General features: G+C 38.9%; 1 protein-coding gene across 17 annotated transcripts in view; it reads right to left on the reverse strand.

Moving 5' to 3' along the window:
- The window catches only part of USH2A (usherin), a 1,013,951-nt gene that overhangs the window by 544,639 nt on the left and 454,332 nt on the right, over positions 1–14,980 (reverse strand). For all 17 annotated transcript variants that reach the window (XM_055581875.1, XM_055581867.1, XM_055581860.1 and 14 more), the window contains one exon: positions 9,597–9,727. In XM_055581875.1, the coding sequence (XP_055437850.1) occupies positions 9,597–9,727 (131 nt within the window). The remainder of the gene's footprint in view (positions 1–9,596; positions 9,728–14,980) is intronic.

Here is a 14,980-nt window from a genome sequence, read left to right on the forward strand (position 1 = left end):
TGGCCACCTCATGCGAAGAGTTGACTCATTGGAAAGGACTCTGATGCTGGGAGGGATTGGGGGCAGGAAGAGAAGGGGACGACAGAGAATGAGATGGCTGGATGGCATCACTGGACTTGATGGACGTGAGTCTGAGTGAACTCTGGGAGTTGGTGATGGACAGGGAGGCCTGGCGTGTTGCGATTCATGGGGTTGCAAAGAGTCAGACACGACTGAGCAACTGAACTGAACTGAACTGAACAATAATTCTAAGTATTCAGTGCATAATATGCAAACATATATCCAGTTTTAAATATTATAAGAAATCTTTTCCCTTTCTCACAAATATGTCTTAATATATATAGTGAACTGGATTCATTTCATTGAATGAATTCTACAACTTTATGTAGAATTACACTGCTGTGTAAAAATTCATTACTTAAGTTTATTAAGATACTTTTAAAAGAACAAACTACATGATGAGTACTGGAGTAGGAAATGGCAACCCACTCCAGGTATTGCCTGGAAAATACCATGGACAGAGGAGCCTGGTGGGCTAAAGTTCATGGGGTCACAAAGAGTCAGACATGACTGAGCAACTGAGCATGCATACACAATGACTACAGGTATTTTGAAACTATGTGTTAGAGAGTAACTTTAAATTCTTACATAATGCTGTTTCCACAACTCAATATTTAATTAGTTTGAATGGATTCAGGAACAGTAATCTGAAAACAACCATTGATACAAGTCAAAGTATCTAACAACTGACAAATTAAAACAAATAAGAACTAAATTAAATTATCATTAAAGAGTCAGAAATTTTATCCTAGAAAATGAGTAATTTTCTTCGATTATGAATACTATTTTACCAATATTTCTCAAGCCAGGAAGTCAGCCAATCTGCCAACAGACATTTATGTATTATTACCTACTATATTCTAAGGTTCAGCATGTTAAGAATCTGCCTGCAATGCAGGAGACACAGGAGACAAGGGTTCAGTCCCTGGGTTGGGAATATCCCCTGGAGAAGGAAATGGTAACCCGCTCCAGTACTCTTGCTAGGAGAATTCCATGGACTGAGAAGCCTGACAAGCTACAGTCCATGGGGTCGTAAAGAGTCAGACATGACTGAGTGATTAAGCATGCATGTTCCTAGGACTGCACTGAGCCTCAAGGATGTCCTGCCCTCCCTGGACTGTACACTCAGATAAGAAAGACACATTGAGTAAATAACTACTTGTCTGATGAGTACAGTACAGTGATCATTAGATAACCTTGTATCCTTTAAGACACAAGGAAAATAAAACTAGCTTGAAGTGGTACCTAAATTATTTAAAATATAAATATTTTGAATGTCAGTGACAGATATGTAAAACAAACTCTTCAGTTTCTTCAAATTTGGGGTGGCTCTTACTTTGTTCAAGAAACCATATTCATAACATACAGAACAGACTTTTAGTTGCCAAGGGGGAAGAGAGTGGAGGAAGCAAGGATTGGAGTTTGGGATTATCCAATGCAAAGTATTATAGGAAGAGTAACCAACAAGGTCCTACAGTATAGCACAGAGAATGATATTCAATATCCTGTGATAAACCATAATGGAAAAGAATATTATATATATATATTTATTTATTTATAGTATTACATATATTTATACACTTTATATATATATATATATATATATATATATATATGGCTTCCCTCATAGATCAGTTGATAAAGAATCTGCCTGCAATGCAAGAGACTCTGGCTTGATTCCTGGTCAGGAAGATCCGCTGGAGAAGGGATAGGCTACCCACTCCAGTATTCTTGGATTCCCTTGTGGTTCAGGTGGCAAAGAATCTGCCTGCAATGTGAGAGACTTGGGTTCAATCTCTGGGTTGGGAAGGTCCACTGGAGAAAGGAACGGCTACCCACTCCAGTATTCTGGCCTGGAGAATTCCATGGACTGTATACTCCAAGGGGTCACAAAGAGTCAGACACAACTGAGAGGCTTTTGCTTCACTTCACTTCATATGTTTAACGGAGTCACTGTGCTATACACAGAAACACAACATGGTAAATCAACTATGCGCTCAGTTGCTCAGTCATATCTGATTCTTTGTGACCCCATGGCCTGTACACTTTGATTTTAAAAAGTTCAGTTCAGTTGCTCAGTCATGTACAACTCTTTGTGAACCCATGGACTGTAGCACACCAGGCCTTCCTGTCCATCATCAACTCCCAGAGTTTACCCAAACTCATGTCCATTGAGTTGGTGATGCCATCCAACCATCTCGTCCTCTGGTGTCCCCTTCTCCTCCTGCTTTATCAGCATCAGGGTCTTTTCAAATGATCAACTCTTCACATCAGATGGCCAAAGTATTGGAGTTTCAGCTTCAATGTCACTTATTCCAATGAACATTCAGGACTGATCTCCTTTAGGATGGACTGGATGGATCCCCTTGAGGTCCAAGGGACTCTCAAGAGTCTTCTCCAACACCACAGTTCAAAAGCATCAATTCTTGGGTGCTCAGCTTTCTTTATAGTCCAATTCTCACATCCATACATGACCACTGGAAAAACCATAGCCTTGACTAGACAGACCTTTGTTGGCAAAGTAATGTCTCTGCTTTTCAATATGCTATCTAGGTTGGTCATAACTTTCCTTCCAAGGAGTAAGCGTCTTTTTATTTCATGGCTGCAGTCAACATCTGCAGTGATTTAGAGCCCCCCCCCAAAATAAACTCTGCCACTGTTTCCACTGTTTCTCCATCTATTTGCCATGAAGTGATGGGACCAGATGCCATGATCTTTGTTTTCTGAATGTTGAGCTTTAAGCCAACTTTTTCACTCTGCTCTTTCACTTTCATCAAGAGGCTCTTTAGTTCTTCTTCACTTTCGGCCATAAGGTGGTGTCATCTGCATATCTGAGGTTATTGATATTTCTCCTGGCAATCTTGATTCCAGCTTGTGCTTCATCCAACCCAGCATTTCTCATGATGTACTCTGCATATAAGTCAAATAAGTAGGGTGACAATATACAGCCTTGACATATTGCTTTTCCTATTTGGAACCAGTCTGTTGTTCCATGTCCAGTTCTAACTGTGGCTTCCTGATCTGCATACAAGTTTCTCAAGAGGAAGGTCAGGTAATCTGGTATTCCCATCTCTTTCAGAATTTTCCACAGTTTATTGTGACACACACAGTCAAAGGCTTTGGCATAGTCAATAAAGCAGAAATAGATGTTTCTCTGGAACTCTCTTGCTTTTTTGATGATCCAGCAGATGTTGGCCATTTAATGTCTGGTACCTCTGCCTTTCCTAATTCCAGCTTAAACATTTGGAAGTTCATGGTTCACATATTGTTGAAGCCTGGCTTGGAGAATTTTGAGCATTACTTTACTAGCGTGCGAGATGAGTGCAATTGTGCAGTAGTTTGAGCAGTCTTTGGCATTGCCTTTCTTTGGGATTGGAATGAAAACTGACCTTTTCCAGTTCTGTGGCCACTGCACAGTTTTCCAAATTTGCTGACATATTGAGTGCAGCACTTTCACAGCATCATCTTTTAGGATTTGAAATAGCTCAACTGGAATTCCATCACCTCCACTAGCTTTGTTCGTAGTGTTGCTTCTTAAGGCCCACCTGACTTTACACTCTAGGATGTCTGTCTCTAGGTGAGTGATCACACCATCGTGATTATCTGGATCATGAAGATCTTTTTTGTACAGTTCTTGTGTGTATTCTTGCCACCTCTTCTTATATCTTCTGCTTCTGTTAGGTCCATACCCTTTCTGTCCTTTATTAAGTCCATCTTTGCATGAAACGTTCCCTTGGTATCTCTAATTTCTTGAAGAGATCTCTAGTCTTTCACTAGTCAGTTTTTTAAAAGGAGGAAAAAAAAAACTTATTCATCTTCCTAACCCAAAACAGAAAAAAATGTAAGAGTATATCAAATAGTCTCCATCCCCTAGTTTCCACAATTATTTGTCTGATAATAATACATGGAGATTTCATTAAAAAGTTAGCAAATATGTCCAGGTAACCTGGATAAATTCCTTGGTGGTGAGAAAGGACCAATCCTAGCTAGCTTGAGCTCATGGACTCATGTATAAAGAGCATCATGACCCATGAGCATGTAGTGTGATTCATCTGATTATATTTTTTCAAATACACCCTAAGGCAGGCCTACTCAATCAATACCTTGTTTTCTTTTGTATATATTAATTGTCACTTTCCTGAAAATGCAGGTAACTTTTGCCTTGTAGATGGATAGTATTATTCCATGTAAAAATGCACTTTGAAGGCATCATTAAACCCTCGCCACCCCCCTGGTTCTCCAACTGTTTGGCTTTAACAGTTTCATTAATATTTGGTGGGCAAGTCCCAGATTTGTATACAGGTCAGGATTTGGGTATATAGGGCAGGGACAGAGCAGTGGGGAATGTCAGTTTGAGTGAGGAGCATTCTCAGGCACTGTCTAAGGGAGGAGGGTAAGGGGTGGGAATCATGGGTAGTGCCTTGTGAACTTCCTTGAACTCTGCTATGGTTTATACCAGTCTATCTTATCATGGAAAGGAGATGAAAAAGATGAGATGGGGAGAGTTTTCTAGAAGCCAACCTCAGGATCCGAATAGCAATCATGTGGCTGAGTGGAATTAAGCATTGCTTAATGTCTTTGCCTTCCATTTCTGCAGAATCTGAAGCTATCACATCCTTTAGAAAGAAGCATAACACTGTTAAAGAGATGGCAGTCATGCTTCAGTTCTGATAAAACCATTTCTTGATTAATTCTGCAAAGATTTTTCTCTATATGTTTAGAGAGTATTGTGGTGGGGGGGGCGGGTGGCAAGCAAGGCATGTTTATTAGATACTGAAAACCTGTGAATAAACCTGTAGCCATTGTACTATTAGAGCTGTAGCTCCAGGGTTTGAGTGGTCACCCAGAATTACACTCAGAAACACCAGGATGGATGTTTATGAGCACATGACTGATTGTAAGTGTGAGGCAGTGTGAAGCCACCCTGGCACACTACCATGTCCAAGTTCAGCAAGACTCTGTACTTCAGTCTTGGAAGATGGGGGTCCCAGGAGAGGATGGCTGGAGTGGCATTTTGTTTTTTCCTCATTCCCGCGTTTCTAGTGCATAATTGCCTACCGCAGTGCTTGGGGTACAATACAGTTTTTTTTAAAAAGATTTTTATTTCCTATGCAAATTGGTTGTATATCTACTTATGTGACAGAGGGTTTTTCATTTGTTTGTTTTGCTTTGTTTACAAAGCACCCTGTATCATTAGTTCCCTGAACCTACAGGCCCTGTATTGGAAGGTAGAGTCTTTCAGTTCAGTTCAGTTCAGTTCAGTCACTCAGTCGTATTCAACTCTTTGTGACCCCATGAATCGCAGCACGCCAGGCCTCCCTATCCATCACCAACTCCCGGAGTTCACTCAGACTCATGTCCATCGAGTCAGTGATGCCATCCAGCCATCTCATCCTCTGTCATCCCCTTCTTCTCCTGCCCCCAATCCACTAGACCTTTGAGGAAGTCCCATGATAAGACATTTTTAACAATGTTTCATTGAATGAAATAAACTAAATTCAGTGCCAGTTCTATCATCAGATCACTGTGTGACTCTAGTTAAGACACGTCATCTAAAGCAGGGAAGAAAACAATACCTCATGTGGCAACTCCAAGAATGAAGAGAGGCAATCAACATGAACCCACGTTGTGTACTTTCAAAGCTCTATGAATAAATGTCTATATGATTAAAGTTTTCCCTTTCTGGCTTTGTCTCAAATATACTCAGATAGTGATTTAGGTAGATTTAGGTAGAAATTAGGTAGATTTAGGTAGAAAAAGCAGAACCAGATTTTTTTTCTTTCTCATTGATTATTCTTCTATTTTAATGGATTGTTTCCTTTCTTTTATGTTTTTGCTGATATTTACAATCTAGCAGTCTTTTTTTTTTCATCTTGTTAATCATTCTTGGAGTGTTTTCATTCTATTAGTAATTAACTTCTTTGTCACATTTAAAATCAAATATTTTTGTCCATTTATTTTATGGAATCTAGAAACTAATATGACCTATACTGTAACTCTCCCCCTCTATTAAACTGACACCTTAGAAACTTTTAAGTCATTCATCTTTCATCCTCCCCTTCAACTCTTAGTAATTTTAGTACCAAACAATTATCAGATTTCTTTTTCCTTTGCTGCCTGTCTCTTCTATGTCAAAGATTCTTCGGCACTGTAAAACACATCTCTACTCAGTCTGTCAGTAAATACTTTGGCTGAACTTAATATCCCTAAGTTTACCACTCACCACTGCTTCTCCACTATATTTCAGATTATTTTTTTTTCTTCTGAAACATTCTTGCTGAAACATTTCCTTCCAATATAGTGCATGGATGGCATTTTAATTGAGTCTCTGGACATCAACAAGTATTCTTCCATGTTGAAAAGCTTGGTCACAGATCTGCTGTATTACTTTGGGAAAATTAATTTAACTCTGACTTAGATTTTCACCTGTGAAAAGTGAAGTGAAGTCGCTCAGTTGTGTCCGACTCCTAGCGACCCCATGGACTGCAGCCTACCAGGCTCCTCCATCCATGGGGTTTTCCAGGCAAGAGTACTGGAGTGGGATGCCATTGCCTCCTCCGAAAATGGGAATAACAAGTATCTACCTTATAGAATTGGTGTGATGTTTAAATGAGATCATATGTGTGTGCATTTATGTATAGAGAGAACACTTAGAATCATGGAGACACACAGAGGTCCTATAGAAGCACAGGCTTTGCTTAATCTTGCCAGGCATTTGATGAGTCCTTTCAATAAATTCATAATCAAGATGTCTTCATAAATCAGATTTTCTCTATTTTATATTTCATTAATTTCTTATCCATCTTTTACTTGTGCATGTGTTTTTTGCTTTCCTTTTGAATTTCTTCTTCATATTTGTATCCTCCTTAATCTTTGTTTTCATATTTTTGTTATATATTTTGACCTAGTAATGAATCTCAGCAGTCCCTCGTCTAAGTAATCAACTTAAAGGATTCAAATGAAAAATAATATTTTCAGTTCTGTAATTCAATCAACTCCAGTGTTGATTCCAGTGTTCAATCAACTCAACTGCTTTTGTTTTCCAAATGCCATCTGCCTTGCCTTCAGAAACAGCTGCTTCTTACCCCTTTCTCCCAGGATGCCAGATGTGCTTAGGTGTTGGCTATTTCTTATTTGCTTACTCATTGCCCACCTATGAGCATCCCTTAAGAAGCTTCAATTCTAGGGGATTCCCAGGAGCCCTTATCAAGCCAGGTGGTTAGCAGGCTACTGTTAAAACATCAGGAATAATCCTTTTTTTCCTTGGTCTTGACAGTTGCCAGCTCATGGCTTTACCAGCTTCCTCACCCAGGAAGAGCTCAGTCTGCCTCTTAAAGACTTCTGTAGGGTCTGGGTTGGTGCTCAGGCACACTTGGCCAGCTGGCCCTGCCTTTTCTTTTCAACATGAGTGGGTCTCCAGGGTGTAGGAAACTCTTCACTTACAATCCCTTAGATACAAGGGGAAATTTGTGCCTATTTTACCACTATAACAGAAAACACTTCTTTTACAAGCATAGATCAGCAGCTTTAAGCTGAAAACTTGAAAAAAAATGTTTTACATAGTCTTTTCCCTCAATTATTCATGGGCCCAATACAGCACCTAATGGCAAATGCTTACTAACCTTCCTCTAACGAAAGTGAAGACAACTATGCAATAGTTTCCATTGCCCTTAGACAGTTACGCAGCAGTTTCCCATTTGCCCTGGTTCAAAACTAGAAAGGAGTACATCAAGGCTGTGTATTGTCACCCTGCTTATTTAACTTATATGCAGAGTACATCATGCGAAATGCTGGGCTGGGTGATGCACAAGCTGGAATCAGGCTTGCAGGGAGAAATATAAATAACCAGATATGCAGATGACACCACCTTTATGGTAGAAAGCGAAGAGGAACTAAAAAGCCTCTTGATAAAAGTTAAAAAGGAGAGTGAAAAAGCTGGCTAAAAACTCAACATTCAAAAAATGAAGATCATGGTATCTGGTCCTATCACTTCATGGCAAATAGACGGGGAAATGACAGAAGCAGTAAAAGACTTTATTTCCTTGGGATCCAAAATCACAGCAGATGGTGATTGTAGCCATGAAATTAAAAGACCCTTGCTCCTTGGAAGAAAAGTTATAACAAAGCTAGAAAGCATATTAAAAACCAGAGACATTACTTTGCCAACAAAGGTCTGTCTAGTCAAAGCTATGTCTTTTTCAGTAGTCAGTATGGATGTGAGAGTTGGACTATAAAGAAAACTAAGTGCCAAAGAATTGATGCTTTTGAACTGTGGTGTTGGAGGAGACTCTTGAGAGGCCTTTGGACAGCAAGATCAAACCAGTCCATCCTAGAGTAAATCAGTCCTAAATATTCATTGGAAGGACTGATGCTGAAGCTTAAACTCCAATACTTCGGCTACCTGATACGAAGAACTGACTCACTGGAAAAGACCCTGATGCTAGACAAGATTGAAGGTGGGAGGAGAAGGGGACGACAGAGGATGAGATGGTTGGATGGCATCACCGACTCAATGGACATGAGTTTGAGCAAGCTCCTGGAGTTGGTGATAGACACGGAAGCCTGGCATGCTGAAGTCCATGGAGTCGTAAAGAGTAGTACACGACTGAGTGACTAAACTGAACTGAACTGCCCTTAGGAATAATTTAAACCCTTTATTTGCCTCCAAGATCCTAAATTACTTAGTCTCTACCCAACTTTTCAACCTACCACTGTTCTCTTTGTTCTCTACTCTATAACCATCTTAATCTTATTTCAATGCACTGAATATGCCATGTTCATGTCTTAACTCAGACACTAAATATTTGCTATTTGCTCTGCTTGGAAATTTTATTACAGCTCTTTCCCTCATCTCCTATCAGTATTTCCTCTGGCCTGCCCCATGTCAAACACATTTCCTCTTGAATAGATATACACTTCTATCCTTTTATTTATTGTTTTGAATATTACCTTTGCAGACAACTAAGGAAAGAAAGAGCCTTTATTTTCTTCACTCGTAATACTTAGTAGTGTACTTCTCTTTCATAACATTCAGGAGTATTTTTTAAAAACTAACTATATCCTACCCAGACTGTTTCATAGGGGTATGGTCATATTTAACTTTAGAAGTATTATAGTCTTCAATACTGAGCTCAATAGCACCTGATGGACACAAATATTTGCTAGTGAAGAAAGGAAAAGAGATAGAGATGGGGGGAAGCAAGAAAGGAGGAGGAAAGAAAGAGGAAGAGAGAGAAAATGGAAGGGAGACAGAAAGACATAATCTTCTCAAGGAATGCAGTTAAAACCTTTAATCCTCATGATAAGGTTGCATATGGTTGTTAAAAAAGCAAGTAGATTATCAGTCAGTCAATGTAGTTTGAAGGTCTGCTATTTTAGCTGTGGGTAAGTCACATCACTTTTGAAGTTTCGTTTTACTTGTTGTAGAGTGGGAATAATAAAGCACTCATCTGTAAGTTTTTGGTGAGGATTCATTGTGAAAATATAAGCAACTGATAAACTCTCAAAAATGTCAACTCTTATAATTATTCATTTACCTGAGGATCAAAAAGAAAATACGGGCGTCCATTCTTCAACTGAATTGCAAAATACTCTTCCTGATTGCCAGGTGATGCCGCAAAGACAATCAAACCTTCAGGCACCCTTGTTCGAAAGCTGGCTTTAATACCTGGGGAGAAAAGTGCAATCAGCAAATCAGGGCTGGGTTTTGTTGATTCTCTCTGGTAAATGTACATTTACTTTCATTATTATTTATGATGTAAGAAGTACAATCGGGGAACTATACACAACATTGCCCTGGGATGGTCCAGCCACTTGGTTTTAACTGTATCCCATTATGAATGCCAACCCATACTTGGAAACTCAAGCCTGCACTCCCACTAATCAATATATAATGAAGTTTAAATATGTGCAAAACTTATCAACATAAAAAGATATGTTGTCAACCCAAAACTGGATACAAAAGGGATAAATGCAGTAATATTATCAGAGTCATAAAAATAAATGGACTTTGATATGAAAGAAACACAAGGGGCTTTATTTAAAATACTTATGAAGTTTAAAGAGTTAGTCCAGTAGTAGAAGCTAAAAACTAGAAAGATCTGCTATAAAGTGGTCCACAGAGCCAATTTTCCTGTCACTAAATGCTCTGCAACCTTCAGAATTCCGGGGCTCCACTCACCCTTCAGACTACCTACCAGCACTACTCGAGACACACAGTGCTCTTGGCTCTCAGAAATGGCCCCAGCTCAGGAAGCAGGAGAAACATGTGATGCCTCTCTATGATGTCTTCCAACTACCAGAAACTGGCCTGACCTCCCTTCTACCAGGTGTCCCACCCATTCAACCCATACTATTGAGCTCTTCCTCCAAGTAAGATGTTTTGTCAATGAATTGAAACTGGAAAAGAAACTTAAGAGGTTCAATTGGTGTTCTCAAACAGCTTCAAGTTTAGTTGGAGATATAAAACGTATGTGTCTTAACAGACATATCAGTATTTCATAGGAACCTTAGGTACATGAATCAAGGTAAACTGAAGGAGATGGAAAGAGTGAACATCGACGTTTTATGAATCAGTGAACTAAAATGGGCTGGAATGGGTGAATTTAATTCAGATGACCATTATAGCTACCACTTTGGGTAAGAATTCCTAAGAAGAAATAGAGTAGCCCTCATAGTCAAAAAGAGAGTCCAAAATGCAGTACCAGGGCGCCATCTCAAAAATGATAGAATGATCTCTGTTCGTTTCCAAGTCAAACCATTCAATTTTACAGTAACAAGTCTATGCCCCAACCAGTAATGCTGAAGAAACTGAAGTTGAACGGTTCTATCAAGACCTACAAGACTTTCTAGAACTAATGGCAAAAAAAGATGTCCTTTTCATCATAGGGGACTGGAAAGCAAAAGTAGAAAGTCAAGAGGTATCTGGAGTAACAGGCAAGTTTGGTCATGGAGTACAAAATGAAGTAGGGTAAAGTCTGAGAGTTTTGCCAAGAGAATACACTGGTCATAGCAAAAACCCTCTTAAAACAGCACAAAAGATGACTCTACACATGGGCATCACCAGACGGTCAATACCAAAATCAGGTTGAATATATTCTTTGGCCCTGAGTGCCCTGTCTCATGCATCGAGCCTGGACTGGCAATCTATTTCACATATGGTAATATACATGTTTCAGTGCTATTCTCTCAAATCATCCCACCCTCGCCTTCTCCCACAGAGTCCAAAAGTCTGTTCTTTACATCTGTGTCTCTTTTGCTGTCTAGCAGTGAAGTATGATAAGTGACATAGGCCTATTTACAAGATATCATTTGATTCAAAGGGATTAAGGAATGTTCCGAAAAGAATAAGATATTTGAGCTTGTTTTCAGAGACTATGAAGGATTCTGGGGGATGTTGTTATAAAGGCCAGAGGCATGGAAAATATTCAGGAAAGCTGAATGTAGAGAAGGGAGCTAAGAGATGAATTTGGAGAAATAGGCAAGACCCCATTTCAGGCCATATATAGACTATCTGGCTTAAGAAGTCTGCGTAGAAGACAAAGATGGAAAGGAAGGTTGTGGTATATCTATCTTCAATGAATTATTCCAATACCAACAAAGGCAAGCTTGGGATGTGGACTTTAGACTTTCCAAAGAGGCAACTGAAACTTTTCCTGGCCTTCTTAGCTTCTGCAACTTTATCTTCTAGATTTCATGCTTTTGGCCCTTTTCAAACATGCCTGTTCTACTCATTGTGATGTTTCATTGCCTCACATACTCTGAGTCTCTGTATCCTACCTTCTAGGACATTACATTCTTGTTAGACTTCTGATACCTCTCTCATTTCCCAGAAATAGAATGTTTGTCTCATCACATCATTTTTCAGCATTCACACTCACTTGAACCCCTCATATAAGCTTTATTACTCTCATCTCTCCTACTAAGTGGACTTAAAACAGCTGGAATTTATCCTATGGACAAAGGGAGGTTTTAAAAATCGGGTGGAGGAAGGGAAGAAGATGCTCAAAGTCAAGTTAAGGCAACCAAACTACAGTCGAATGTCTGGAGGATACAGATAATTTAACTACAGAGGAACTAGTTAGGTTATTACTGTGCTTTGGGGGAAATAAGATGATAAGGATGTTAATTAAAAACTGACACGTAACTAAATGGATTGAAAGAATAGAATCTATATATTTCAGAAGAGAATCATTAGGACAAGTTGTTATGAGGTGATGATAGGGGTAATGTGGTCAATTCTTTTCACCAATTACTGAGGGGGAAATAGCATTATTAACAGAAATAGAAAGGTCAGGAAAAGAAGAAAATACAGGGTTGAGGATATAAACTCCATCTGGGACAGAGTGAATGTATATTAATGATGTATAAAAAAAACTATCCATCATTTGGAAATAAGAAACTAAATCTCAGAAGAGAAAATGGAGCTAGGAAAATAAATTGCCAATCACCAGTCAAAAATTCATGTCTCTGGGGGAGCAAATGAAGAAGACATAAAAGGAACTGTTTGGGGAAATGCCCTAGTTTTAAGAGAAGGAAAGAGTAGGGACAAAAATAAAGTTAAAACAATCAAGATAATGCCATAAAATGGAAACATAGGTAGGAGAGAAATTTAAGAAAGCAAAGTTAACTTAACTCCCATAAGTCCAGAATAATGAGAGCTGAAGAAAAGCTCACAGAGGTGGTCATTACTGTCTTTTTTAACTGAGTAGAATGACCAGAGTTCCAAAGGCTGGCTGATCAGGATGGAAAGGATGAGTAGGAAATGGACATAGAACTCTCACTAGAAAAATCTGGTAGAGAAAGAAACAGAAGACCTAGAAACTAATTAGTGTGGCCCAGTCAAATAAAAGGAGATATCTGCCAAGAAAAGCTCAGACACAGCCAATATCTGGTGTACCTTCTGATCAGAGAAAAACCACATTTCTATCAACTCTTTTTCTCTTAAGTGTCTCTTGTTTTGGTTCAGAGTGGCTCTCTTCACATTTAAGTGATCTTTAAAAAATTTATATGTTGTATCAAATGCTATAATGGAAACTATTGCTTTAAAATTAAACAACTGAAGGTTATTTCATAAAAACAGCTACAATTCAGAACATGTGGACAAAACTCAATCAGGGTGCTGGAGGCATCTCTGTGGCAGTAAAAAGGGAGCTAAAGTCAGGATTTGAGGGAAGAAATTAATTATTGCTCAGCCTGGAAATACAATTACTTGTCCCCAGTTGATGGGAAATTTGGTGAAAGAAATTTTGGATCAGAGTAAGAATTACAGAAATAGTATCAATTATTATCTAATATCAAGAATATGTATGTGCATGCATTTTTTTGACACAACATTTAATTTCTAAGTTTTACACTTACATAATACAGAAATATATAAAATTTAGTTTGACTAAAAGAGAATACACAAATCAAGGCATATTTCTTGTGAGAAGTGATTATTTAGTAAAGGGTAACACTGGGCTGGAAGAAGCACAAGCTGGAATCAAGACTTCCAGGAGAAATATCAATAACCTCAGATATGCAGATGACACCACCCTTATGGCAGAAAGTGAAGAAGAACTAAAGAGCCTCTTGATGAAAGTGAAAGAAGAGAATGAAAAGGTTGGCTTAAAGCTCAACATTCAGAAAACGAAGATCATGGCATCTGGTCCCATCACTTCATGGCAAATAGATGGGGAAACAGTGGAAACAGTGGCAGACTTTATTTTTTGGGCTCCAAAATCACTGCAGATGGTGACTGCAGCCATGAATTTAAAGATGCTTACTCCTTGGAAGGAAAAGTTATGACCAACCTAGATAGCATATTCAAAAGCAGAGACATTACTTTGCCAACAAAGGTCTATCTAGTCAAGGCTATGGTTTTTCCAGTGGTCATGTATGGATGTGAGAATTGGATTGTGAAGAAAGCTGAGTGCCGAAGAACTGATGCTTTTGAAGTGTGGTGTTGGAGAAGACTCTTGAGAGTCCCTTGGACTGCAAGGAGATCCAACCAGTCCATTCTAAAGGAGATCAGTCCTGGGTGTTCTTTGGAAGGACTGATGCTAAAGCTGAAACACCAATACTTTGGCCACCTCATGCGCAGAGTTGACTCATCAGAAAAGATTCTGATGCTGGGAGGAATTGGGGGCAGGAGGAGAAGGGGACAATAGAGGATGAGATGGCTGGATGGTATCACTGACTCGATGCACATGAGTTTGGGTGAACTCCGGGCGTTGGTGATGGACAGGGAGGCCTGGCATGCTGCAATTCATGGGGTCGCAAATGAGTCGGACACGACTGAGTGACTGAACTGAACTGAACTGAACTTGATTTGCTATAGTACAGTCAACTTTCCTTTAGCTTTTTCAAATCATATTATTTCCTTAAACTATAAAGATATATAATGAATGAAGGATTTTTTTTGCAAGTACTCTATGAAGAAAAAAAATATGCACACTTTCATTGAAACACGTTTTTGACAATACTGTCATCAATAAATCCTATTTTTTGAGCCAAAAATCTTAAATCATATAATCAATTGTTAATATATGCTAATATAGCCCCAGCCATTGACTTTAGACTCAGCCATGTGATTTATGCTGGGTAAAGAAATGAAATCAGACACGTGGTACCATGTGAGAGAAGAAACTTTGACTATTATGTACTGTGTGATTGAACTTGACTCCTGTTTTCTGCTATACCTCATGAATGTGCTTTTATCCTGGACTCACAAATAAGAAGATTTGTAGGCCAAAGCAGAGCAGTACCAAAGCATTTTTCATTTTAAAGGTTTGTGTTAAGGAACAATGTTGATTAAAATGGGCAGAAAAGTGAAAATGCATGTTTATCACCTGCTAAAATTTAGATTTTCATTAAAAGAAAATAGCAGACATTCTAAAATTCAACTTTTGTTTCAAGTATTTGGGGAAATGATGGAGCA

The sequence above is a fragment of the Bubalus kerabau genome, chromosome 5 (genome assembly GCF_029407905.1).
Source record: "Bubalus kerabau isolate K-KA32 ecotype Philippines breed swamp buffalo chromosome 5, PCC_UOA_SB_1v2, whole genome shotgun sequence".
In the NCBI taxonomy this organism is placed as follows: domain Eukaryota; kingdom Metazoa; phylum Chordata; class Mammalia; order Artiodactyla; family Bovidae; genus Bubalus; species Bubalus kerabau.